This window comes from Corvus cornix, chromosome 3, assembly GCF_000738735.6.
Source record: "Corvus cornix cornix isolate S_Up_H32 chromosome 3, ASM73873v5, whole genome shotgun sequence".
NCBI classification, from domain to species: Eukaryota; Metazoa; Chordata; class Aves; order Passeriformes; family Corvidae; genus Corvus; species Corvus cornix.
In genome coordinates this window covers 42,976,779-43,004,369 of record NC_047056.1, presented here as the reverse complement: position 1 = coordinate 43,004,369, position 27,591 = coordinate 42,976,779, and the positions used below count along the sequence as shown (strand labels likewise).

The 27,591-nt window shown below is 37.0% G+C and overlaps 1 protein-coding gene across 1 annotated transcript in view; it reads right to left on the bottom strand.

The window, feature by feature from the left end:
* The window catches only part of DISC1 (DISC1 scaffold protein), a 189,295-nt gene that overhangs the window by 90,734 nt on the left and 70,970 nt on the right, over nucleotides 1-27,591 (bottom strand). The window contains 3 exon segments of the mRNA XM_039569478.1: nucleotides 6,176-6,364; nucleotides 17,192-17,294; nucleotides 21,779-21,833. Of these exon segments, the coding sequence (XP_039425412.1) occupies nucleotides 6,176-6,364; nucleotides 17,192-17,294; nucleotides 21,779-21,833 (347 nt within the window).

Sequence of the window (27,591 nt, the reverse complement as noted above, 5' to 3'; positions counted from 1 at the left end):
ATGTTCCTCTGGCCTGAAACTTACAAAGCCTTGATGTCTCTATGCTTATCCTAGTTAAAGATGACATCGTATTCCCTGAAGAGACTCAGCATAAAACTTCAGACCAAGCTCTATTCCTTGCACCTGGTAGATAACCACCTCCATGACTGAAGCATCAGTATCGGGTCATTTCAGGAGTTATTACTCTGTATGTAATTACCTCACACTGCTGTCTAAAAAGTATTACACAGGTATAGAAAACATGTCAATAAAATTATTCCCATCACATCTTGGAAGAAAGAGATAGAAGAGAAGCTCACCTTTGAGCATCAACAGAGAAACGCCCTGATCAAAAGATCTCTACAGATATCGGCAGGCTTTGAACCAAGCTGCTTTGTCAGTTCAAGCTGCCTGAATATTTCATATTTTCTGAATTACACATATTGCCATCTAATTATACAGAAAGGCCAGATTAAATTTAATACCTCCATTGCATTTATACAGACTAAACCTCTATGCTGCAAGTGAAAACCAAAGTATTTTACATATTTAAATGAACAACATCAGACAAGATGACCTTTATAATCACCATTATAAGAAACACAATTACAGGTGACTCAAGACATATGGCAAACTTAATTACGCTTAAACATACTGGTTTCCAATCTTTTCAATCATGATAAAAATTGATATCCAAAATAAAAATGTGTTTGAGATTTTAGTTACAGGAAATGCCTAGCAGAATTTACTCCTTTTACATTACTAAATTCTACTGACAGTATCTATCAAAAAAGGCAATTCCGTAACACAAAAAAAACCCCTTCAACTACTTATAGTTAAATATTATTTAACAAAGATGATGTGGATGCTTTTGTGGAAGCATGACATGGAATGAAAATCATTAGTCTGAATTTGATCCTCAAAGCTTGCTAACAATTTGATATGCAGTTACTACCATTACAGAATTGTAAGACCAAAAGATCCGTATGCATATACTTAACTTTTAAGATCCCAAGTGCTCTAAAAATAAGCCAAGAAAATGAGACCCATGCTCACAAACAGTGATACACAAACAAGCACAGAATATGCATAACACTGCAAGTCCATGCAAATGCAGGAACACCAATTTTTCAAATGAAACAGCAGAGAGAATACTAACGAGCAGAGGGTAATTACTCATGCTGTATTTGCCCAAGACAACACAAAAGGAGCTCTGCAAGACTGGGCTTCTTGGGGATTTTGTTGTTGTTGTTTTATCCTTCTGTTTTCCTGTGTGGACATGACTTTTCCATGCTGCCCAACAGAAGGCTGCCAAGCGCTACTTTGGAGCATCAGCTCAAAGGATGCTACCAGCTGCACTGCATCACCACCAAGGGTTTTACACCTTCTGTGAAAGCTAGAGTGACCACTGGCTAAGTCCTGGAGGATCACTGTTTAAGCAGAGATGGCCATAGACATAAGCAATAAGCCATTCAATTTCACCACTCACTTTAATGACAACAAGTATTTCATAAAGGTGTGACGTGCAGAATGTAATGACCTCGCACAAATTAGAAGTGGAGACACTACGAGACTCAGAGCAGCTTCTTCCTCATGGAAGCCCACCTGTTACCCACCATTTGGGTTCTCCTTTAATGATTTATTCAAACAAAAGCAATAAAAAGGTTCAGCTTTTCAATTTAGAATCAGATAATCGCTCAAACACAGGATGAACTATAGAAACAATGCGGAAAGACTATTTGGTGCAGAAAAACTAGCACCGAGGAAGAACATTAAAACCACCACCTGAAAAATCAGCAACACAAAACATGGAATCATTCTGGTTGTGTCACAGGCACATGGGTTTATGTCATACTTAGTTGGTATTTTTTGCAAAAATTGAAAATGGTGTAAAATTGTTGATAATCTTTAGACATCTTCAAATAGCATTCCAAAGACCAGTTGTAAAGAGAAATAGAGAAGCCTTTGTATTACAGATATTATTCAAAACAAATATTTAAACAAACAAAAACGGTAGGTTTCCTGGTGCAAAGCACACTGCACGTGTCTCTATTGTAGGACTTTCTGTGTTGCACCTACCAGAAAAAAAAGTCTTTGAAAGAGAATAAAAATGCTTTGTAGCAAATGATCATTAACAGTTTGATAAATCACACCCTATACAATTGCATATGAAGCACAGAACCTTCTTTTCATAAATATTTCAGTATGTAATAGCAAGTATTACATTAAGCAGCACCACTAGTGCTTTCTGCTGTCCACACAATATTAAGTTTTAGACTAATTAATTTCATCCTCTGTAACAGTCAAATATGCGGTTTTTGGAACAATGACTATAAAAGCAATAGCAGAATTTTTGTTATTCTTTGAAGTACATTCTGAAAACATTTCACTCCTAAGTAGTATTCTACAGCTAAAACGTTGGGGTTTTTTATAAAAAAAAAAGCAGATTAAAAAATGGACTCTGATAGGCTTTTCTTCTGTTAAAAGGCCAAAACACTGTGAAATATTCTGTGCAAGCATGCATGGTGTGTGTATTGAACAAAAAGTAAAACTGAGTGTGAAAAATTTCCAGCTTCCCAAGAAACCCCTCTGCTACATCTAGTTCCTTGTTTATTAAATGTATCTGTTCAATTCCAGAAAGCTTGACTTTACAAGCAGGCTGGTAAGAGCTTTAGGACTTACACAAGCAATTTCTAAAACAATAAAACTCAAGGATGGCAACAAGAGTTGAGGAGAGAGACTGAAATATCAGCCTTCAAATAGTTGGGGTTTTGGTTTTTTTTTAAAGGGTTAAAAATCTGTTTTCATGTGCATGAAGGCCTTTATTTTATATTTCCTCCAGAAATTAATTCAGTATAGAAATTCTACTTAACATGATTTGGCAAGCACAACCTAGCAATTAGATCAGGAAGCACAGTCCCCCCTAGTTGTGTGTGTACATGCACTACTTACAGGAGATGCTTTCCCAAAAGTGTAACAGGGGCAAAAAAAGGCTGAGAGCAGCCAGGAAAAGAATTCAGCAGACGAGGCAGGAAAACTCGCCCATCAGTACTGGTGGTGAGAAAACCACAAGAGGGTAAGTTTCACTTCCAGCCCTGGGTTACAAATGCCAATCAACCCAAGCCAGGATTTATAAGCAGAATCCAACAGTTTGGCAGACAGGCAATTAATTAAGCTTCACTTGTCTGGAACGCAAGTCTAGTTGTTTTGGGCTGGAAAGCAGTTCTCTTCTTTGCCACGACAGAACCTTCTGACTTTATAAGACAGGTCTGCTCAATGATGAAGCACAAGACCTTCAGTGATTTTCCCAGAACCATCATGTCATGCGGTCCAGAAGAATATAAAGCTCACACAGAATCGCAGCACCACTTGGTTTCACTTGTTTATTGCAAGTGATTGATTCAATCAGGATTGATGCTAGACCATCAACTGGGAAACTGTTTCACCCCCATTCCAGGTAAATTACATGACCTCTAAGTCTCTGGCTTTCCTATCTGCAAAATGACAATAAAAGTTAATCACTTTTATAGCAGCGTTTTGACGGCCTCAGAAGAAAGTCAATGTCTAAAGGGCAAATTAGTGCTATTCATCCTAAAATGCTAATACATAGCGTTGCTTGTCAATGCTTCTATTATCCAACATGAAAAACATATTTTTGAGCATCTCTAAAAATATGAGAGTATTTTTTATCAAATTTCCTTTATAGGGAGCACTGACAGCTCTCAGTGCAGTAAGCCAAGCCTGATTTTTGCACTACATCTGCAATATCTTTTATACTTGGGCAGCTGGCACAGAGTGAGAAAATTCATTAACATGCTAATGATGTGTCCTATTTAAAATTCCAGCTCTGATTATTGTGTGATTAAGTCTCTTCCCTTGATGTCTGCTTCCTTATATCTGCATTACTGTGAGAAATCAACAATTATTAATGAAGTAAAAAATAGGTGACCAATTTATACACAAGAGAAAGACAAACATACACACATATTTTAACATTTAATTTTATTGTCTTATATTTTCCATACAAAATAGTATTATGTTCAGTAAAAAAAAAAAATCAAAGTAAGTTTTCAAGAAGCTCACAGGCACAAAACAACAATTCAAGTGCCAGATGACAGAGAAATAGACATGTATAGGACGTAACCCTAACCCTGACCTAGTATACGGGTTGGGGCAGGAACACAGAAAAAAAGGCAGAACTGCCTTTCTCTGCAGCAACACAGATTTTATTGGCATAAATGAAACACCAGGCCTAAGGCTGTGAAGTAAGTCAGGTCAGCTACTCCAACTCAAATTACACCTTTCACAGTGCAGACAAAGCCAACACAATTATCTCCAGTTCTTTCAAACAACAGCAAAAACAAATGGCAACAAAATTGTATTCCAGTTCTTTATGCTTTATTTCCTAAACATAAAAGTGCTGTGCAAAATAGCACCGTTTCATAAAGGTGGCCTCTCTTCCTCAAGACATCATCTGCATACTGTTTTCCAGAGTATATCTGAAGGCTTACATTCAGTTAAATGTGTTGGTATCAAACCCATGCTAGTGTTCTCAGATATTTCCATTTTTGAAAGGAGAAAATAGGGTAGATCACATGTAAAGAGTCAGGGACAACGAAAAGGGAAGATGTCAGGTTTCAATTTATGTATCTCTGACTAGTATCTACTTGACAGCATTTTATTTTAACACAAGCTTAGATTTCTCCTTATGCCTACAGAATCACAATAAATTAAAAGAAAATCTACATAGTAAACACTCAGTATTTTGAAATTTATTGTCACAAATTCTGGACAGTAGGGGTCATGTGAAGAAGGTATCTCCTTACAGCCATATAAATGCAAAAGGAGAAAAAGAGCCTATAAACTGATACCATTTCTGTTGTTTCAGCAAGAGTCTTGCAAAGGTTTTATTTAAAACCCTGCTGAACTAGAACACAAATGAGAAGGTACATGTGTATTATAGGAAGTTTAATCATCCTAGAAATAAGAGAGAAACAAAATGGACTGATTAGAAGGTCAGAACCCTTTTCAACTCACTTGAAAATCCAAGGAAAGAAGAAGCGTTACCTCATCTGCATTTCTGGGTTTGTATCGCAAAGCACCAAATTTGAGGAATTTTTTTTTTTATTTTATCTAGATTCTAAAAAAGCAAGTTCTTATCTAGAAGTGTGTGTGTATATACATTATTTTATCAATTTTTAAAACATTGTCTTAGATGTATCCAGCTGCCTACAAATCACCTTGTTTCTAAGGTAGCTCTACTTATCTACTTGCCTATGAAGAAACTTCATATGCTTCTAAAACAGAGGCACCTTCCTCTCTTCACCCAACCTACTGCTCATAAGATCCTGAAAAAGGAAAGACATCTCAAAATCCTAGAGATTTAAAATAGCTCTCAGAATTATATTTAATTGTTTAGAGGTAATTATAGTAACTGTACATTTGTATTCAATCAAATATTACTGAGCCTTTTCATTCAAGCAAGCAGCAAGGCCATTTTATCTGCTTCAACTCCAGGAGTAGAGCAGACAAGAGAGTAAGTCAAGTCTAGGAATGACTTTGCTATTTGATAATCTGTCTTTCCCAGTAATGGCAGACAACCTCCCCAGTTCCACCACGACACTACAACCCAAACACACTGCTCATAGTTGTGTGAGAGCAGCACTTGGCAAGCTGTTTAAACTCCCCCTCAGACACAAATTTACTACAAGAACTCTTGTTTTCATAATCAGGAATCTCTTGCACCTCATACATTCAGACCCACCACCAAATGTGTTATATATGTACACACTAAACACTTAGTTACATATACTAAACAAGTTCCTGTAGTCACAGCCAGACACATCTACTGCTTCTGCATAAAGACCACCACATGTTCCTCTGTATGTGAATACAAGCACAGTGCCAACATCACTATGATAGAAATGGGCTTAGAAAAGAAAGGTTTTGAGAACTGGGCTAAGATAGAATTCAAAAAGTGGTATATTGCTGGGGTATCCCTTGTTCCCCATGGCCTCCCCCAACTCCAGAGGAAACAGCTGAGAGGATATTGAACATACTGCTGATCTAGGTCATTGCCAGACTTTCCTCAGAACAATCACTATGTTTTGCGAAATGCAGAATGATGCATCAAACCCAGCACACCTCCAGGAGATCAGGACTGAGAAAAAAGCTTAACAATCTGTAAACTACTTACCAAAGGCAGTCTCTCCTTGTTCAAGTTCTTGTTTCAGTCTGGTGTAATCATCTTTAATTCTCTCTAATTTTCGTGTATTTCTGGCACTCAGAACCAACAGTTCACTGAGAAGTCCTTCCAGTCCCTCCTTCTCAGATGTTAGTGATCTTATTTCTTCGGCAAGATCCTTCGCAGTGCCAAAATTACTTCCTGCATATTTTGTGGGGGCAGGGGGAAGAAAGAGGAAAAAGACAATGAAGCAGACACTTGCAACATCAGTAGCTTACATAGCAATCCTGGGAAATTAGGCAATTATACTTCCCAACAGCAACTGAAAGACCGACTGGAGGAAAAAAAGAAACACTGCTTTGCAAGCATCCACTTCATTAATATTACAATAGTAACAATTGTAGCTGATTTAACCTTACACACACATAAATGGTATTTTCTTTAATTATTGATACAATTTACATGTTTTCAGGAAACCTGTTCGTACGGGTTCACACTCCAAATAATGTTATACTGTAATTCATTGATCATTGCAGTGTTATCTATCAGACCATTTTCTTCTTTTGGAGGACCCCTCAATTCACAGTACATTTGAAATAGAGGCTGTCAACCTGCTGGACCGTGAAGTATTTAATCCCTGAACAAAGCAGCCCTGTGCTGGTTTTTGTAACAAGCACCAAAGGTTGTTTATGAATGACACATTGCATTTCTTAAATGGCCTCCACCTCAAGCAAAGATCATCGGGAGATGCTCTTCTCAGAGAATATATCCAGAAGTCACAACTCTCCACTTCTGGCTCTCCCTGAAGCATGAACTGTCATGGACAGGCAGAATGCCTCAGCAGCACCAGCTCATGCTGTTCTGGAGTTTTTAAAAATGTTTGGTTCCTTTGGACAGGGATCCAAGTAAAAAGTTCAACTCCCGAGTGGTTTAGAGTGTAGCCTAGTAACATTCATCCACTTAACCGTTCTGAAAACCATTTTTATAAGCAGCTGGAGAGGAATGTTTCCTTACGTCACAAAGAAGTCCTCCATAATAAACATTAAATGACAGTGAGATACTCAACCATTAAATTACTTTTAAATAGCAGTAGAGTAACTATTAAAATGCTACATTTACATAGCTGTACCAAAATCCTTTCAATGATTGAGATAGTTGGCTGGGGGGAAAAAAAACCAAACCAACAAATACACAAAAAACCCCCAAACCCACCCCCACACTTCAATCTAAAGAACTCTTGACAAAAATAATTTCCATATAGAATTGCTCAATAAAGAAGATCTCTAGCATAAGACTTAAACTCTGATAACATCCTAAATTAGCAAAAATTTGGTGATATGATCTAATAAGCAAAGGTACCTAGTAAGTAAAGGCACTTAGAAAATTTAGCCTTGAACCAAATATTAACATAAAACACATCCAGTCACACAAATGTCTTGTCAGCTTCTGAAGTATGTGTAATGATTTTAGACGTCTGAAATCACTTTCTAATACCACCAGCATTATTCAGATGTAATGGTTTGGTTTTGGTTTTGTTTCAGCAATATAACAAACAGTTGCTTAGACACAAGAGATCATTTAAAAGTTTATTTTCATAAATCAAACAATCAAATCCACATCAGAATAACCTAAATTATGGCAAATTAAAAAATTATGGCAAATAAAAAAAACCAGCAAAGACTCTGTTGCAAACTCAAGCGGCTGTACAAGGGCAGGTGTGACAAAGGGAGGCTGCACTTACCAAAATACTTTGCTAAAAACTTCAGCAAATAAGTCAGGTTTAAAGACTGAACATTGCTAAGTGTGGTAGTCTTTCTTTGCATTTGGTTTTTTGGTGGTTTTTTTTAGTCCCAAGGCTATAGTAGTTTCATTCAACTTCTTCCTCTTTTAAAGCTGACATTTTCTTGTTTCTTTTTAACAGGTCAAAAGTGCTTCATTTCTAATTCCCTGTTAAAATCCTATTTGCCACTTCTGTCTTACAAAGAATTATACAATTAAATAATTACAAACATACTTTAAAAATCATAGGCTCTTATGGCTTATCAGTGCTTTACTGGGAAACAACAGCACAAATTTTATTACCTTAATTTATCATGTTTCCAAATGGGCAAAACAAAGCAGCAAGATAAGCAATACAAAATCACTGGAAAAATGGCAAATATTCAGATGCTTTGAAGGCAACAAGACTTGAGTCCACCTTTATTCACCTGAACTCATCCCAAGCATCAAAGCACAAGAGCCTTAATAAAACATGAAGGTGAGAAAATCTTCATTAGAATTTGGAGCCTGCTGTTAAATTTCAGAGGACAGCACGGAGAAAGGTATGATATTGCATATGAAAGTTTTATATATACTGAATGGATCTGAATTCCCAGAGGAGAAGTTTACATCAAAACTGAGGCTATAAGGAAATGGCATCAGATACACACCCAAAAGCCAAAAAGACACCCTACCTGATGCAGCTTCCCATGACAGCAAAATGTCTGAAAGTCTGCAGTGAAAATTCAGAAGAGCATATGAAAACTCAGGCATCACAAGTACCATTATCAGTGAGCTCTGACCTCAATCACAGCAAGCAAAGTAACTGCTTTCTAAATGCCATAAGAAAGTTGATTTTAAAATTAATATATAATCCATAGCTGCCAGCATTGAAAAACACCCTCCTAGGTTGTTTTTCGTTGTTGTTGTTGTTTTGTTGTGGGATTTTTTTTTTGTTGAGACAACATCACATTGGATGCCATACAAACATTCTGAAGATGTATGTCAAGATATTTTATTCTGCTAAAACCCTCAAATATTAAAATTCTTCCTTTTGATCAAATAATTATTTTGCCTAAGTGAATACAATAACTGTTACTTTGTCAACTACTTGGAGCTATGTTTTACAGAGTGTTCTAGTTGGCTGATATTAGTTAAGTCAGTCTAACTCTTCCCACAAAACTCAAAAATCATGCAGCCAATAGGACTGCTCGCTCAGAAAATCTGTATAGAGAAAACAAAGCTAAGGAGTTAATAGTCTAAGAGCAAACCTGAGATTCTGGTCTAAACCACGGCATGAGACAGAGATTCTATGAAGGGGATTGAAGAGCAAGATGCCACTTTTCCCATCTTCCCTCCTGTCTTGCAGTGATGCTCGCTAGAGATGTGCAATTTTAGCCCCTGCATACATGTTTACATAAACATACTGGTGCAAACTGGTGCAGCAAGCTTGCAGTATCCAGTGCTCTGAACAGGTAACGTGCTTGCAGTGCACTGTCATAAGGAACTGAGTATGTACACTTCACTTTGAGGGACTGAACATTACCATTATCTCAAAAGACAGCAACAAAACAAGTTAAATCTTCCTCCTTAATCTCACCCTCTGGGGCTCTCTCCTCCCATGCATCCTTCATCCTCTACAGAAAGCGACATCAGGTAAGCTCCAGTGGCTTGATGTGAATGCCAAAAATACCAGCCAAATCAAGCACAACAACCCACACTGGAAAAACAGTAAAAATAAAAAAAAATGCCCAGGCAGAAAACAGCCCTATAATTGCTTTTACTTAGTGCAAACATGAGTATATTTCCCTTATTTCCTCTCTTCCTAAAATTTTCCTTGTATGGCTACAGCTAAATAGTACTCTGCACATCAAATATATATAGAGAGATAGAGATATATAGATATATGGAGAGAGAGAAAGAGAGATAGTTACATGCCACAAACTCACGCTCATTATAACAGCTTACTGTCAGATTTTACTGTATTGGGCAGATTGCTGCCCATTTAATAGCCTTGAAGTAAAATATCATTATTTTGATACCATTTGCCAGCAACAAATTGACTAAAAATATGGTTTGAAATGCATCCGATTTTGCAAAAAACAAGAAATACATTATTAATTAAACTTATCTAATATCTCCCCCTTCACAATATAAGATAAAGTTAAGGGTCCACAAATGTTTTACTCATACTTTTTCCTCATATTTATGGCAGAATTTACATACAACCATAGTTACCATTATTTATACTTGAAGCAGAGAGAGAAGTCTCACCCCACTGAAAACATGTTCATTGTAGTACAGACAAAGGAGTAATTTTTTCATTAATAATAAAGCATATCTATTGGACACTAGCTTAAATGTAGCAAAGAGTAGACTGGTCATTCTTCATCATTATCTATAAATTAATTCTTCATATACTAACAGCACTACCTTTAATAATTCATAAGAAAGTGAAAATTTACATTTTAGCTTAGGGCATTTTCCACCATAGTATTTATCAACGGCACTGGAATTCAAGGCTGAAAATCTTCCACCCTATGATTAATGAGGATACAAAGTGATTTCAACACCACAAAAGAAATTGAAGAAAATAAATATCATTCACCTACTCACAAAGGAAAGGGAAAAAGCTAAAGACATGACAGAAATGTAAGATTCTGGAAGCACTGCCAGTGTGTTTGCACCTCTGAAAAAATAAACTGCAAATGAGGGACAGTCTACCATCTCCTGAAACATTTTACAAAAATCCAGCATATTTGAATTGCAATTATTGTTTTTAAGCAATAACACATGTCAATGCTTTTACGAAGCATAACACAACTGAATGATTGATGTGATCCTGGAAGGTAATTGCCATCTAGAAGAAGGTGAGAGACCCCACAGACATACAGTTGGAGGAGCAATTCTCAGTCACAGAGAGCCTCTTGTACCCAGACTGAATCAGTCACCACAGAACAACCCAGAAATAAAAATTAAAAAAAAAGAAAGGGGTGGGGGAGAGGGGGAAAGTGCAAATAAATAAACCCAAAAGTAATAACATTTCAAATCAGTAGTAACAATGGAAAGAGGGACATCTCTGTCCCCTTCCACAAGTGTTTTCTCTCATCCCCTCCAGAACACAGCACAGCATTTCTACAGGGTGATAGAACCTTCCCTTCACAGCTCTCACGTCTAATATGTCTCCTTTGAGCACAAAATCACAGAAAAGGAACTGCCAAAAAGATAACTTGACCTTCTCTCCTGCTCCAGGGATAGCCGCTTGGGTAAGAGAAGCGTAAGAGAGTAAGTTGTTTCATGACTGACTTCTCCAACAGAAGAAAAGATTTTCTGCTGTCTGGTCACATATTATGCTGGGACTTCAGCTACAATGAATTACTCTCGAAGTTCACTGAAAGCCAGTAACATCCAGAAGTCTGACTTGAAAATGAGATTAAAAAGACAAACAGCATAATGTCCTGGTTTCAGCTGGGATAGAGTTAATTTTCTTTTTAGTGGCTGGTACAGTGCTTTGTTTTGGATTTAGGCAGAGAATAATGTTGATAACACACTGATGTTTTTAGTTGTTGCTGAGCAGTTCTTAGCCTAGAATCAAAGACTCCTCAGTTTCCCATGCTCTGCAAGCAAGTACACGAGAAGCTGGGAGGGAGCACGGCCAGGACAGCTGATCCGAACTGGACAAAGGGATATTCCACACCACAGAACATCATACTCAGCAAATAAACTGGGGGGAGTTGGCTGGCAGGGACTAATCACTGCCTGGAAACAGGCTGGGCACTGGTCTGTGGATGGTAAGCACCACTTCATTGGTATTATGCATCACTTGCCTGTCTTGGGCTTTATGCCTCTCTCACTCTTGTCTTCATTACCATCATTATTGCTGTTATTTTTAACATTAGTATTACTATATTTTGTTTCAGTTATTAAACTGTTCTTATCTCAACCCACAAGTTTTACTTTTTTTTCACAAGTCTCCTCCCCACTGTAAGCAGAGAGATTGTCCACATAGTACTTAACTGCTGGCTGGGGACCAACAACAAACAGAGCTGTCTGAAGTCTGAGGGACCATTTGAGAGTTGGTTTGGGGGACGCACTAGCATTACTTTTTAAATGAGTTAACAGGCATGCCAAAAAGTACACTGCTTGCACCAAAACATGGGGACAAATTTTATTCCATGGAGTATAAAGTGAGGGTTGTGGGAAGACATGACCATACATGGCACTGAATGCTGGAACCAGACACTGCAGTCATGAAGCTGAATTAATCTCAATATGCCTCTGATCCATCAACCCAGACTGCTGCTGGAATCAGGAAAAGTGTGGAACCAGCTATGTCATCTGACAAGATGCAGACCTGTGCTGGACTCCAATTCATAAAAAAACTGAGCCTTCATGAGAAGGCACAAAGAGGCATTGTTATTTTTGCCTCTAAGACTAGGCAAGTTCTGCAACCACTACTAAACAACAGTTCTCAGAAACAGAAAAGATAAAAAAAACCAGGAACACCACTACCTTCCAGTGAAAGACAAATTAAGAGCTGTATGTGGCATGTCTGGGGAAGGACTCGATATCTTACCAAGAACTATGTGTCCATTCATATTTCTGCATGAAATGACAGACCACAGCACGAAAACAAGGCATCCACATTAACATAAACCACAGATGGATGGCGGAAAATGTCCTTCCGCCTGCACTGGCATCTTCCAGCCTGATGGCGCTGTCCCCTCTCTAACATACGCATTCCCAACAGGAATACTTAGTACCAAAGCTGGAAAGCTCGGGGCTCTTTTTGTTACAGTTGGATCCATGCTGAACTTGCCCTCAATAAGCATCAAAGAGCAGCCAAAGAGGCAACAGCCCTAACATTAAGCTTTGTGAAATATGCTATCTAGTATTTATGTCATGTTATTTCTAAAACCATGCTTTTACATTGACATAAGGAAAAAAAAAGTCTTATTGTACTGCTGAAAATCATCCCACAATATCATTTCCAAGCAGCTCCCACTTGCCAGTACTTAATGAAACAGAGGTAATGATATTTATAGGATCATGACATATGATCTCTAACTGGTATAGACAGTTTTAAGATCAATTTTTTTTTTTAAGCTACATGTCACCTCACTCTAACTCCTGTGTTGGGATCTAATTTGTGTTTGCAAAGACAGAAGGAAAGTTAATGACATGCATCTCATGGATAACTACATGATAAACACAGTATTTCATTCATGCCTGCTTAGCTTCCCATTAAGCCACTTTCTGGCTATCCAGTCCCATGCTAATATGCATTCTTGAGAGGAAAAAAAGTTCTCAAAGAGCCTATGAAAACACTGTAAAATGTACCTCAATAAACCTCTTTTATTCAAATATAGGAAACAGACAAAACAGGACTAAAAATTCATTTTAGTTTGCATCCTTCCTCCTATTCCAAAATTATTTTCTCACTAAGGAAAAACCAGAAACACATGATTTCTTATTATTTCCTCTTGTGTAAAACAGCTCAAAATACAACAATAAGATTCAATAATATTTCTACAGTTGTGTTCACACTTGCTTAAACACCATCCTACTTGAATTTTCTTACCAGCTTCCAATTATTTCATCTGAAATTTATTCCCTAGAAAAATTTCATGCTAAATTGTCACACAATGCTGAAAAAAAGAACAGAGTATCACGTACTGTCATGTTCTTCCTATAACTGACTGCAAAATTTTATAAGCATGTTAAGAGCCACTGTAAGAAGCAGCTGTTAGAAAAATCACATGCAGGTTTCTAAGCACTGACATTAAGGTGTTTTTTGTAATTAAAAAAAGACCTACCAGATGCTAAACTATAATAGTTCATTGATGAGAATTTACAAATGTGCATATCAACAGTAACACCTCATGGCATCAGGAGTACTTGTTACCTATAATTACCTAAAGCTACTGACTTAAAAACTGGAAAAATACAGGATCCTACTAATTATCTTCGGAGAAAAATTCTGGGCTAGCATCTCCAGAGTATTAATTATTAGTTATTTGTCCCAACAGGCCAATCAGAAGTAAGTGAGGTGCTGATATAAACTTTCTGAATTATAACTGTTGATAGAAATACCTCTTGAATGCGTAAGTATGGGCTTATTTTCTTTTTCCTATACAAAAGCTCACTGGAATTTAATTTTATTTATTTTATGGCCTTCAATAATCCAAATATTCACAATTTTTTTTTTTTTCTCTTCCAAATTTAATTTTATACATCTTCCCAGAATGAAATAATAGGAAGGAGAGGCATTTATATACATAGTATTGTCTCTTGCATCTTTACAGTATCATTTATCATACAGCCTTAAAATCCAAGGTGCTGTATTGACAGCACTAACAGAACTGTTATGCTTACACTGTATTTATTGTGGTATTTTCCTCTAAAAATAATATCAACTATATTCTTACATTTTTTGGTGCAAATACATCAGTATTTTAAATCAATGTATTTGTATTAGAAAGTACAGTCCATATAGCAAATTAATGTTGTCTGAAGCTGTCAAGATAGCCATTAAAGGCTGAGGTATATATCACGCCTTCCAAGTCATCACATCATTAAGTCACCACATATGAGCTCTGAAAGCTAATTTTCACTTAATAACTCTATTCTTTAGCTCATCTAATCTAACTTTTGGGATACAGTCACCTTTTCGTTTTGACACTGTTCCAAAGTCACTTAACTCTTTCTGCTTCCTCAAAAATGCTACTTTAATCAAAAATGATGTGACATCTGTATAGAGAAAAACAGTCGTTCTCAGTATGCATTAGTAATGTTTTTAAAGACATTGTCTGAATGAATTATGTAACTGCTACATAAAAAGAAGTAACAGACATTTAACCCTGACTGGTGTTTCGAGATTAAATGAAAACCTCTGACTTATGAGCAGTAAAATTTATTATTACTGCATATTTACATATGGACACTATAATTCCTTCTGAATACCATACTGTTCCAAGAGTGTCCTTAAATAATTGCATATTACCCAACTGAATATTCTTCCAACTTCTAACAATTGAATAATTATCCAGGCTGTTCAATAACGTTGTTCAATAACATTGCTGAGAGATCAGGAAATATGTACATAAAGAGTCTTGCTTAAATCTTAGCCAGTACTTAGAAGGTTAAAACATGCTTCTTAACTATGCCTTCCTTAAGAGGTGCCTTTCATTTACTCCTAACACAGGAATACAGAGAAACTAGAGTAATTCAGCCTCCTCCATTATCCACTGTTCATTGGTTTTGCCTTATTAAGTAAAAAAAAAAAAAACAAAAAAACAAAAAAAAAACCAAAAAAAACAACAAACAAACAAAACCAAAAAAACAACCAAACCCCACCACTATTTTTATCTCTTCCTTCCTCTTTCTTCTTCTGCATTTATCAAATTTTTTCTTCCTGACTTGCTTCTCTGCTAGCTAGCCGCAATTCGCTCCACATCCTGGCTTTTCTGATTTTATTCACTGCATGCTCTAAGACTATTCCTGGTGTTTTCAGGTTTTTTTTTTTTTCTTTTTTACTTACAGGTCATCAGAGAAATAATTTTCTTTTTATTCTTATATCTCCCCTGTGTCCTCTATATATAACTTTGCATTTTACATAAATAAGCTCCATCACATTGACTAAGTGTATCAGTATCTTACAATGAGGTAAAGAAATTACAGTATCCACTCTAACCAAATTACCTTTCGTCCTTGATTTTCAACCATGCTATGTAGAATTCTGCCTTAGTAACAAATTAGGATTATACCATTCACAGGCATTAAAATTCCCTGAAGCAAGAGTGAAAAAAGAAACAGTGCTTCTTATCAGTACGAAGAAATTGCCCTGATACTTCTTAAAAAGCATAGAAAGGCAGTCAAAGAATTGTAAAAACAGTTTATAGAAAGAGCAGCATTAAATTGCCTTTGGAATTCATTCCTGAAACAAGCAACCTCTTTTAAGAGCTAACAAGTATAAAATACTGTTATGAATGTTTTGGAAACGGTCCTCAAGTTGTCATTCACTCTCTCCAAGTGTCAGACTGCAATACAGCTTTTCTGGCCAACTGCTTCCTACATGCAGTTGCAGGTCCAGTTTATGGGCTGCTTTGTTCTCAAGCCATAAAACCCCATTTCTGAAAGTGAGAAAATTACCTACATTTACACAGCCTATGAGTAGAGAAGGACGATTGCCTGGTTTACCTCTTAGAGGTGGAGAGAGAAATAAAGAGGATTTCCATTTAAAAAACGCATTGTGAGAAGTAAGGAAACTGAGCGTGCCCAGCACCAATACAAGATCTGGGCTTTAATTTCCTTTAGGACTTTGCTCAAACCTGACATCATCCACTTCTGGCAAACAAAACATGACACTGCAGAAGGTGTCATTTTAAAATAATTTGTATGTGCAATACAGATTCTTGCATATAATTGAAAAGATAAATCACATATGGAGAGCTACATCTCATCTTGACATGTATCAAAAACCCTTTAGCCTTTCTTTACTTGGTGTAACACTGGAAAACTCCTTGTACTCTAGCCCTCATTCCCTTCTACTCAGCTTCCTCTCTGAGGGCAGGTGTCTAGCAGAGAGACACCTAGCGAAATACTTGCAAACCATTTGCTGAATTAGAAAACCCACCTCTTCCAACTTAAGAGAAAGAACTGAGATCTGCCTTTTCTCCTTGGTGAACAGTGCAGCAATCCCAAGCAAGTACCATGTAAGGCTGTTATGTATCAGACTCTGTAATCACATTTCAGTGTTTTACTGGTGGTAAATAACATGCATGAGTGCTCCAAGGATGAAATTGCTCTTTCGCTGCTAGCGTTAGTTGTTTAATGATCTGAACAGCAGAAGCTGCCAATTATTGTATTCCATTTTAAAGTGTCATTTAAAGCCACACTTGTAATTATGATACCTTAGCTATAAATTTATAACTTAGCTAGAGAGCTCTAAGAATGTAACTCATAGAGTCCTGGAACAGCTATTGATGATTATATATCAATTTCACCTACGGAAAAATACCATGTGTTTTGCATGTTTACTGCGTCCCACACAGCTTCAGACTTTTGCCAGGAGTTCCAAACTGTAGAGAGGGATCTGAAGTACCTTACACAAGGCATGGCATAGCCCTGTTGTGCTGGGCTGGCCACAACTTCAAGGGATCTACATAAGCACATGAACAACTTTTCCTAGCAAGTCTGTTACGAAGAGGTCAACAACTGCTATAATACACTCCTTAAGAATGTTAGTCCTTCTCATCACTAAAAACTTACCTGAAACAGCCAGCATTTTGGCTTCGAGTAGAGCTGGTAGTTGAGTCTCAATATCACTCACTTTCCTCCTCAAAGTACTGCAGAGTTTCTGACTCATGCAAACCTAAAGTGAGGCAGACAGCCATGATAGAGAATTTATTAATGTAAAAGTATAAGGCAGTTCAAATGGGGCTTCAAATGTTCTTGGTTTACAGACATGACATAACATCCTGAAGCAAGGTAAAAAAGCTTAATAAAAAGTGATGTCTTCACAGAAACACCCAACATGAATCAAAATTTCCAGGCTGTGCTGCACATTCTATTATTAAAACAAGGAATGGTATTAGCATTAGCTACCTGCATGAGAGAGGACATGTTTTACACCTAGATACTGAGGCTGCACACAGAAGAAAGGCCATCTCACAAATTCTGTACAATTTCAGTATTAATAATCATGCTTGAAGTGGAGCATAAGTAAACCAGTATTTGGAGATTAAAATGCCATATGATACCATGCGCACTGACTTTTATACAAAATACACCGTGCTCTGCATTTTAACTGAAAAAAAAAAAAAAAAAAGGCAAAGCAGCCTTATTTTTTTGCACAGGCAATAACTAAGGCTATACCAGCTTGATATTGTACTTTGTTTCACAGTCAGGACACACAGAGGACTAGGGTTCAGGTTTCTGATTTTCCCTTGCTCTCTTTTTTATCTTTTTAACTGGAGGTCCTTCAGCAATCAATCAGCTTTGGTATTGAAAACATGGAGAGAGAAAAGAGAAAACAAAATATAAAGGAAATTCAGCTGTTTCTGTACCTTACACTTCAGTGTACACTGCCACTTCAGAAGGAGCTTATGCAGCATGCAAAATTTATACAAGCCCCACATATTCAAAAATGTTGACATTTACTCCATATTGCATCATTTGGGAAGGAAAGGAAAACGAACAAACAAAAACCCTTCACTGAACTAAGGCAAATCCCTTGTTCTGGAGGCAGATGTCAAACACTTAAAATTGTAGCTGACACTTAAGAAAACATTGCATTCATTGGAACCAAAGGTAAAGCAATAATCAAGATAGGCACAGGCCAGTTCTGAAATGATATGATGTGAAAGGAAATCTCCAGAGAGAAGTTCCCCTGCCTTCCTTCCATTTTTCCCTCCTCAAAAACAAATGCCATGCTTGTTAACAGAGGCACAGTTATCAGTTCACTTTTTAAGAGCAAAATTTTATAGTTCTAATGGTTTATCTGTTTGTACAATTAAATTATAATAATTCATATATGACAATAGCTTTAATAACACCTTCTTCCTTTACTGAGACTATCTGTTAACTACAAATGGGTCATATTTTTTTCTTGAGTCAACAGAACTATCCTCCAAGCAGTAACTGTTACTTCTAAAGACTTCAGAGTCATCCTATTAATTTAAAAACACATATCGCTTCTGCACCTCCTTTAATTTTTAAATACCCAGATATCTCACTTGGTTTCAGTACACCCTTATAAGTGACTCACCAGCTAATTCAGTTAAAACGTTTTTAAAACCCCAAACCTGTCAGAGGTGAATAAACGTGCCTAAAAAACCCAAAGGCCATGTCTGTAGCCCATCTCTAAAATAAATCTGAAAGTTTTTAATGACTTCTTTCCAAGCAGTACTCTCTCTTTAGGGGCACTAAATGGCTCAGTGAATTGCAATTAGATGGGGAATCTTTCAGCTCCAGGAAAACTGCATGAATATATCCCATGCTGATAGTAACTTAAAGTCATTATCACTAGACAGCTGTTTGGCAATTATGCAAAATAAGCTGGGATGTTTAATCAGTTTCTAGTGAGCACTGTCCACTTTGTAAGCCCTACTGTCAGAACAAAGCTTGCTGGCACTCTTTATTGATGGACCAAATGCAGGTACCAGAGGCAGAAAGGCAGTCCCTCCAACTCAGAGATGATTCTTCTGGAACATGAGATAAGTAGGTTGCCGGGCCTCTGCTTGTATCTATGTCACATGTATTCTGTAGATAAATGAACATTAATCTTCAGACCTATCATATGGCATAGTACAACAAAACTAAATGAGCAAGTGGGAAGGACAAAGTAACATCCCCTAAACTAACGGCACTGCTTCTACATTACATCAGGTCCACTCTACAAGCTCCAATTCCTTTCATTTTTTCTAATTATTTTATCTTCATAACAGATACCATTATTCATGACAGTAGCTTATTCAGCCACAAAGGAAAGGTTATATCTTAGCTAACAAGGATGGTGAACACTCACAGAGCCAGTGTCCTTGGCTTCCAGCAAACACCATCCTCCTCTAACCAGCCTGACTGCAGGGGCCTGTGGCCTCAGCAATGCTCTTTCCCTGCTCTCAGTGACCAGCTCTGCTGTGACCCACAGACCAACAAGCTCAAAAAAAAGCTCAACAAGCTCAAAGTCTAAAAAAACTCTTTCAGTTTCAGGAAAGTGGTTTTGCAGCCAAGTATTACTGTATCTATTTAAAAATCCTCTTCAGTGGTTTCTGAGGTTTTTTTAAAGCAGAGGGTTTTTAAAAAAAAAAAAAAAGCCTCTTGTTTAGAAATATACCTTACTAATCTGCGTTCAGATGCAAACGTTACTCGACAAAGCAGTCTATCTGAAACCAGTAGGAAGCTGGTTAGCAAAGATATGCGGAATCAAGATGAAAAGCAGCAAAATATCAAAGGCAAGTTTGTCCATTGTCATCCTCTTCCATCTTTCCAGCGTATGATGTTAATCTAAAGTGGCAAAAACAGGGACAAGGACAGCAACTAAAGTACTGGAATTGACCCCTCTCTCCAATCATCTCAAGAGAAAAGAAGTTTTGAGTAACCTTCATATTTCTTTATAACAGCACCTTCGAAAAGATAAAGAAATTTTGCTAATGATGCCTAAAGGAAGGAACTGTCTACCTGGTCTCCCACACAGCACAATCTTGCCATTAAGGAAAGCAGATATTAATTTCTGAAGGAAGGTGTTGAATAGGGGACAGTGTTCCCTTCATTAGCAGGCAAAAGTTAGCTTTTGCAGCCACAGCTGAAAACAAGAGAGATGAGGCAGAAAAGGCCATAGAAATGCCAGAGGCACGGGGGAAAAGGAAAGACCTTTGACAAAGGAATGCTTTCACCATACAATAAAACTGTTTCAAAGACCAGCTCTATTTATTTTGAGATGAAAATAATAGGATGAGATGATCTGAATAAACAAAATAGGAAATTATTTGGAGGAGTCTCACTACATGCTTCCTATTTATCTTCCATAACAAATAAAAGTAATCACATAGGAATGGAATAAAATTAAAATAGTATTTTATCTATTGAAAATTTAAAGAAAAAAAGCAAGCTGTGAAATTCTACCTCACAGACTTCTCTACTGTTACCCAATGTTTCAGCTGTTATTGAAAAGGTCTCTAGATACTATGGTGATAAATTAAAACCTCATGAGACATTTTCTGGGGAAAAGGCAAATTCCATACCTTATGGTTTAGCTTGCAAATAGCTTGAAACAACACTTGAAACATCACATTGAGCTACTGAATGTCTCATTCATTTTAGTAGATGAGCTGTAGGGCAGTTACAATAATTTCCTTGATACTTCATTCATAGTCATTTAAAAAATACAGGGGGAATCATCATAATAGTCTGTATGAACTTTCTCAAGATGTGGGTCTAAGCAAAGAATAAAGAAAAGGAGCTCAAAGTGGAAGAGAAGGAAGGAATGATAATGAGATGCAAAGCTTCAAATTATCTTTTTAACAGTACACAGTGAAAATGTTGGTCAAGATGATTAGGAAGAAGAGATTATAGACAAAAGTTTTACTGATTTAGGTGAGTGCTATTAGAGAAAGAACATGAAAAGTAAGTTTATTTCAGAGTAGAAATCCATTATTAATCAAAACCCAGAAATATTTTTCGCTCCCTGTTTCATACAGATCTATGTGAATAAGCTAGAGCAAATGGAACTTTTTTTTTAGAGCATTCATGGAGCAACTGAGCCATTCTGAAATTAAATTTCAGTGTTATATTTCTTGAGAGGAGCCCATGAAATAAGAAAAATTAGGAAAAAGTATTAACATTTCTGGTTAGAAACAAAAATTATGCTGAATATACTATATCACTTTTCTTTGTATTTTTAAAGGGGTATGAAAATGAGATTGCTAGCTAGATTATTAGTGAAATGGTTGGGAAAAGAGGTACTTAGTTTATGCTCTTCCCTTTACATCAACAAAACCGGTTAGAGAGGAAAGTAAGAGACTCTGTATTAAGAGCTAAAACATTCAGCTATGACCATGATTTCATGAAGCTGAGTCTGTTCCTGAATAGAGACCTGAGCAAGAGGACTGATCACTAGTAAAAAAGCCAAGAAAGAAGAGATTACTCCATCTGCATCCTGAAGTATTATAATCTCTGTGACCTGTTCAAACAAACAGTTGGGGAGGGCTTTCCAGTGTATGCTTAAAAATATTTATGTGCAAAATCTTCTTAGAAGGAACACCACAAAACCAACTTCCAAAACAAAGACAATTTATTAAGATGCAAGCTGTGATCTGCTTCCGAAAACATTCTGAAGAACTGAAAACGTGTACTTACTTTGGCAGTAGTTTCTTTAATGGACATGCTGAACATTTGTTCTTTCTCCTGAAGGCTAGAAGGAATTAAAATAAAATAAATAAAATAAATAAGTAGAATAAAATAAAGTTAACCTCTGCTCAACACAGTCTGCTACAGAAGACACATTTTCATACAGAAGTGTTAAACTGACTCGTACAAACACAACAGAGCCAACATAAAACCAAGATAAAAACTACACCTAGTTTCAGGGTTGCTAGTGACTAACAGCACCTTTACAGTTCTTTATTAATGAGTATACAGCTTTTACTTACCATTTGAAACATAATTACAATTATTTGTGTAATCGTAATGTCTTAGAAGTTCCTGGCAATGTCCAGGACTGGTGCTTTGCTAGACTATCATCCAAACACCTAACACAAAGGCGTTTCTGACACAAAGAATTGGCAGTTTACTATCCTCTTACAACTCAGTTTTCACCTCTACCAGAAAAAGTTCAACTACAGTCACTTGTTCTCACAGTAATTTTACGTGAAATACCAGTACTCAGTTTCTTCAGATCCAAAAAACCTACCAAATATATGTATCAAATTGATGGAACAGTGGGCTGAAATTGAGGCATCACCCATGCTTGTATGAACAAATTCAAGGTTTTCTTCCACATATTATAAGCAAGTAGGTTTCCTACTTTTATATTGCCAAATCTAAAGTAAACCTTTGCCTTTGGTTCTTGTAAATAAATTCACCATTTACATTTTTAACATGAAGTTCAAAAATCCAAGTCAAATCAAACATCAGGAGTTTGGAGAGAGATTATTTTTTGCAACTTTAATACTCCTCTCTCTCTGGCTTAGGAGGAATACACTTTTTATGCAGTGTTCAATTACTTTATCACATGCTACTTTCTTTTCTGTCAAACACCTCGATTCTGTGTACATGACAGCACTCTCCATTAGCAGCATCTCAATTTTTCCTCACACCTGTGTTACAAAACCTCTACTTCTTTCATGATCTACCATTACTGTTTTTCCCAAATAAGAACTATTAATTTATTTCTGAGCTTTTCTCTAGTGTTTGGCACTGAAATATCCAAACATTTCAGAGACATCACTGGATTTATTTCAACGATACTCTTGCATGGTAAGGCAGTGTTGCATTCATCTTACAAGTGGAAGAAACACAAGCCACTGTTATTCAGAAAGCACACTATGACTGAGTGCCTGTTTTGACATGCACACAGTTTCTGCTGCCTGTGCATTTCTCTTTTCTATGCATTTCAGTTTTCTTTTGAGAACCTGCTCTTATTTTCTAAGCACAGCACTTACTGAGCCCTATTTCAAGAGTCAGCATTTTCATGAGCCTGAATCCCAAAGCATGTGACGTTGGACTTGCACTCAGCTACTGATCACCTACAGAAAGGCTGGTTGGACCATCTTGCCCAACTGCACGCAGGAGTGAAATAGCCTCAGAGGCAGAATTCAGCACATCACTTAATCACATTAACGAGGCATCCATTTGCATCGCTATCCTAATACCCGGCTTCATGGAGCACACACCTTTTCTATCTACAGCCCAGCAAGGCCTGTCACCTCATTACCACCCCAGCACCTGTGAAATGCAACAAACAGAAATGCAGCTGCCTTCCTATGTAAAAGTTTAATGACATTTCCCACATAGCAGTCTCAATTTTCTCCCTTTTCTACAGCAATATATGTGCAAAACACAAAGTATTGCATGTGTAATGATGCCATTATCAGCTCCCTGCTTGCCTCTGGGCATGCCAGAGGGAATGAACTATTTAGCCATTTCTTTTCTTATGCTTTGGAGCTCCCAGTGACTTTCAGCATCTCCTACAATTGGCATCTGAGCTGGTCAGGTTATGTAAAAAAAAAGATGGGCTTTGTGTACAGAAGTCAAAGAGCAGCAGCAAGGCTGCAGTGTGTAATTGAATGAGTAATGGGTGACTGACCCAATTGTATTGAAACTGCCTTATAAAATTCAACTCAAAAGACCCAGCCCATAATAAAATGTAAAGTGCAGTTATAGCCAGAAGAACAACAGTATATAGCTGGCAACTCTATCCAACAAATACCTTCTGTGTGCTCTTCCTCTTTTCTGTTTACTTTCCTCGCAGAAAGCCGCCCCAGGTTCATACATTTCACTGCTCTGCAGAACTCACACAGCTAACTGGAACAGAGATCAATTTTTAACTTCTTTTGAAACAATGCATCCAGAACAGCACTGCAAGCTAGGACCCAGTTGTCAAATCTGTGTTGCTAACAAGGTACACAAGCCCATGCAGACTCTCAGGACCAGGTGCTGAGTGGGAAAAAACACTCTATACCCAGATTTCTTTTCTATGAGTCTCTAACAAGTCACTGAAAAATAAATAAGGAATCAAATACTGCCATTTCAATGACACCAGAACTACAGTTTTAAGATAATTTTGCAGAACTATAGTTTTAATGGAATTTTATATTAATCTGACCTATATCAATAAAGGATATCATTAGTAAGCAATTAATGTGACACAAGCTAGTGATAGCTGGATTAACCAGGGACTCAAAACTAAAGATCCTTTTATTAGAGATACACTTGTAAGAGTCTTTGTGAATGCTGTATTTGTATTATTTATTGTATGAATTTCACAGTAGTACTCTCTTTCGAATCCTTGTTAGCCTTCAGAATGATATCATAGGAATGCCTTACCCCTTGCAGAGATTAGCCCATCATACAATGCACACACAGCAATCAAGACCACGTACAAACCAGCCATAGTTACCAACTACAAGCTGCTTTTAACTACATTTATTCCCAGGTTGTTTTCTTCTACAACAAAATACTGTCACAGAGAAGGCCCTCACAAGCTTTCCAATTAGCTGACAAGGTAATGACCTACAAGAGTAACCAGGCAGTCAATACTGATTCATTCTACCAACAAAGAGCTTTAACAGCCATGATCTGTTACATGTGACTTGAACCAGAAACAGTATTTTCTTTTACAACCACCCTGGAGCATCATATTTCATTTTAAGAGGGGCATTCTGTCATCTTAAAAGCTGCTTTAGGTATTACTACAAGGGTAAATGGCTTTAGAAAGAGCTCCTTGGAATAACACTAAATTCTTGCCTGGGAAGGCATCCACTCGTTGCTGTTCTTCTCTGACAGAACAGCTAATCAAGAATTTGACAGCTTCTCCTCACAGTCTTAGCAATCCATTATAAGGACCATTTCGAGCTTACTTCTCAAATTCAGTATAAGCTAACTCCATCACAGAAAAAGCAAAGTTCTTGACCCAGCTGATGAAAGGACTAGAGTAAGACAGGAATTCAATTAATACAAATTTAACTGACTAAATACGAAGGAAAAGAAAGGTTTTTAACACTTGCAGAACCCACAGGAATCTATACATCATGTGCAATATCTTCATCCATGCAGCTAGCCACATGGGCCTTTCATTTAAATGACACGGACTTACAGACATTGGGATCCATTACAAGGAAAGAAGAAAAGGAACATACACCTGCTGTATCCCAGAGTATCACTGTATACATGCTAGACTAGAACAGGGAAGCAGGAGCTGAGGAATGATTGCATTTCTGGATGATACATGAAGCAGTACTTTGGCAAAACACGGACTTCGGCTTGAGAGCTGCAGGAGGGTATGGGAATGATGCATGTTCAGGAACTGAGGTTGATCTGGCATGTAACAACAGACTATGGGAGAAATTTTAAGATCCAAACACTTCAGGCAGTACTCCTCAAGTATCTCGTTTTACTGATATTAAAGAATAGCTACTAAGTATATTTAATTGTAATAACACAGTTGGAACCTGCTGAGATAATATTCATAATTGGGAATGGTGTGCAGGCAAAATAAAGGAAGACATTTCAATGCAATAGGGGACAGAGGGAAGACTAAGAATTGAATGGTCTAGTTCACACATCCTTTACTCTTTCACAGGCTTCCTACATGACCCCAGAGGACATTAAGCATCATGATATAATAGATAATGTTCAAAATGTCTTTTAAAGAATCTTCTGAGAAGTTATGATTTGCATGCAGGAATTACAGATACTGTGGAAGTGGCTTTGTTCAAAGGAAGGCTAACTAGCACAATACTGGGAAGAATGGCTTTCTCCTAAAGGAAGGCATGTTTCTGAATGTCTTTCCTTCCACTATGCTAGTATACTTCCCTTTGCATACCAAGCTATTATGTAGTTACATTTTGCTTCCTAAGAAAAAATTCAAAGAATGCAAATGGGCAAAAGGCAATTCATGCTGTTCTCCACGTTCAAGATACATAAATATACACACTGCTTAAACAGAAACAGTTCCTGTATTAATAATAAAATACATACACAGCAACAAAAAGTAGAGTCAGAATTTAGTTTCTGTATCTGCACAACAGAACATACCACACATATGGTACCAGTATAACACACATGAATACTGTACTAAAAATTATTATTTTTCATAGAAAAATTAAGCTGATGTCTCTGATCCCTGCCTGAAGACACTGAAAGACAAGTAAAAAGTCATTTAACAGCAAGCATTCTCCTTTACATTACTGTCACCTATGAAATTATTATAGATCTTGTAATTTCAGTCCCAATCTCCACACCACAATACAGTGCTTAAACAAAAAGCACTTTAATTTCTTTAGAACTAAGCACAAGTCAACAATTTAAAATTACCCATATTTGAATTTCTAATTCAAGAACAACAGCCTAGAAGCCCATGCTCAGATTGTATGCAGAAAGCATGATGGGCTGAACCCTCAATTCATATGACTATGTATTCCCTCCTGGATAAAATCAGCAAATTTAAATAGTTTACAGTTTGAATTTGGCCCAGAGTAATGAGACTGCCTGCAAAGGACAACCTCATTCTCACGATCACAGCCTGCAGAGAGCATGGCTTTTACAACTTTATGCCTTCTAACATGATCCTTCCTCCGATTCTGAAGTCACAAGCTGTACTGTCTTAGAAAATGAAAATATATAAACCAAGCCCTACACTTGTAGCCTTGCTTTTAACAGCAAACAGAAGCTGACCTTCAAGAAAAGCTTTTGTCCAGTCCCTTGCAAAAAAAATCAGAAGTGCTACTTGGGGAACATTTGGTGTAAATGTCTGCTACAGTCTACATCAAGGCAAAAATCCACCAAAAATCTTCAGTGTATGGACTTCACTGTGCCTTTAGGGAAGAAATCCACAATATAAAATCAAATCAATCAATAACTTCCTTGTATTTTTATAGTTCCCTCAATGGGTATATCTCAGAAAGCTTTGAAAACAAATCAGAAAAAAAAGCTTTGAACAAAACTATACTTAACAAGAGGCATCTTTAAGTTAGACATGTACAACTAGGACTAAAGAAAAAAAAAAAAAAGAGAGAAAACATACTTGTTACCAAAGTTTTCTTGAGGAAAACCAACAGATTATTATTTACAGATACCATGGGCAGATTTTTACCAGGACAAGACCTACAGGATGTTGCTGGTCCTACACTTCTGCTCAATCAAGGACATTCAGGGCTAGAATGCATTAAATGCACTAAGGTAAACCAACATTTTTTGTTTACTTTTGAAACTCTCTACTACAAAGTTTGATTCTATTTAATCAAGAAAGATATGGGATAACAAGATTTTCACTCTCTGTGATCCTTTCATAAGCCTGTCTGGGCTATACATCTGAGTATCACCATACCGAGAAAGCAATTTTTCGGCCAAGCACATAAGTTCCTTTTCATCTTTGTGCAACGATCTACGGGACTTAAAACAACGATATTTTCACAGCAGCATAACTTTGTAATGGGAAGTAAAATCACCCC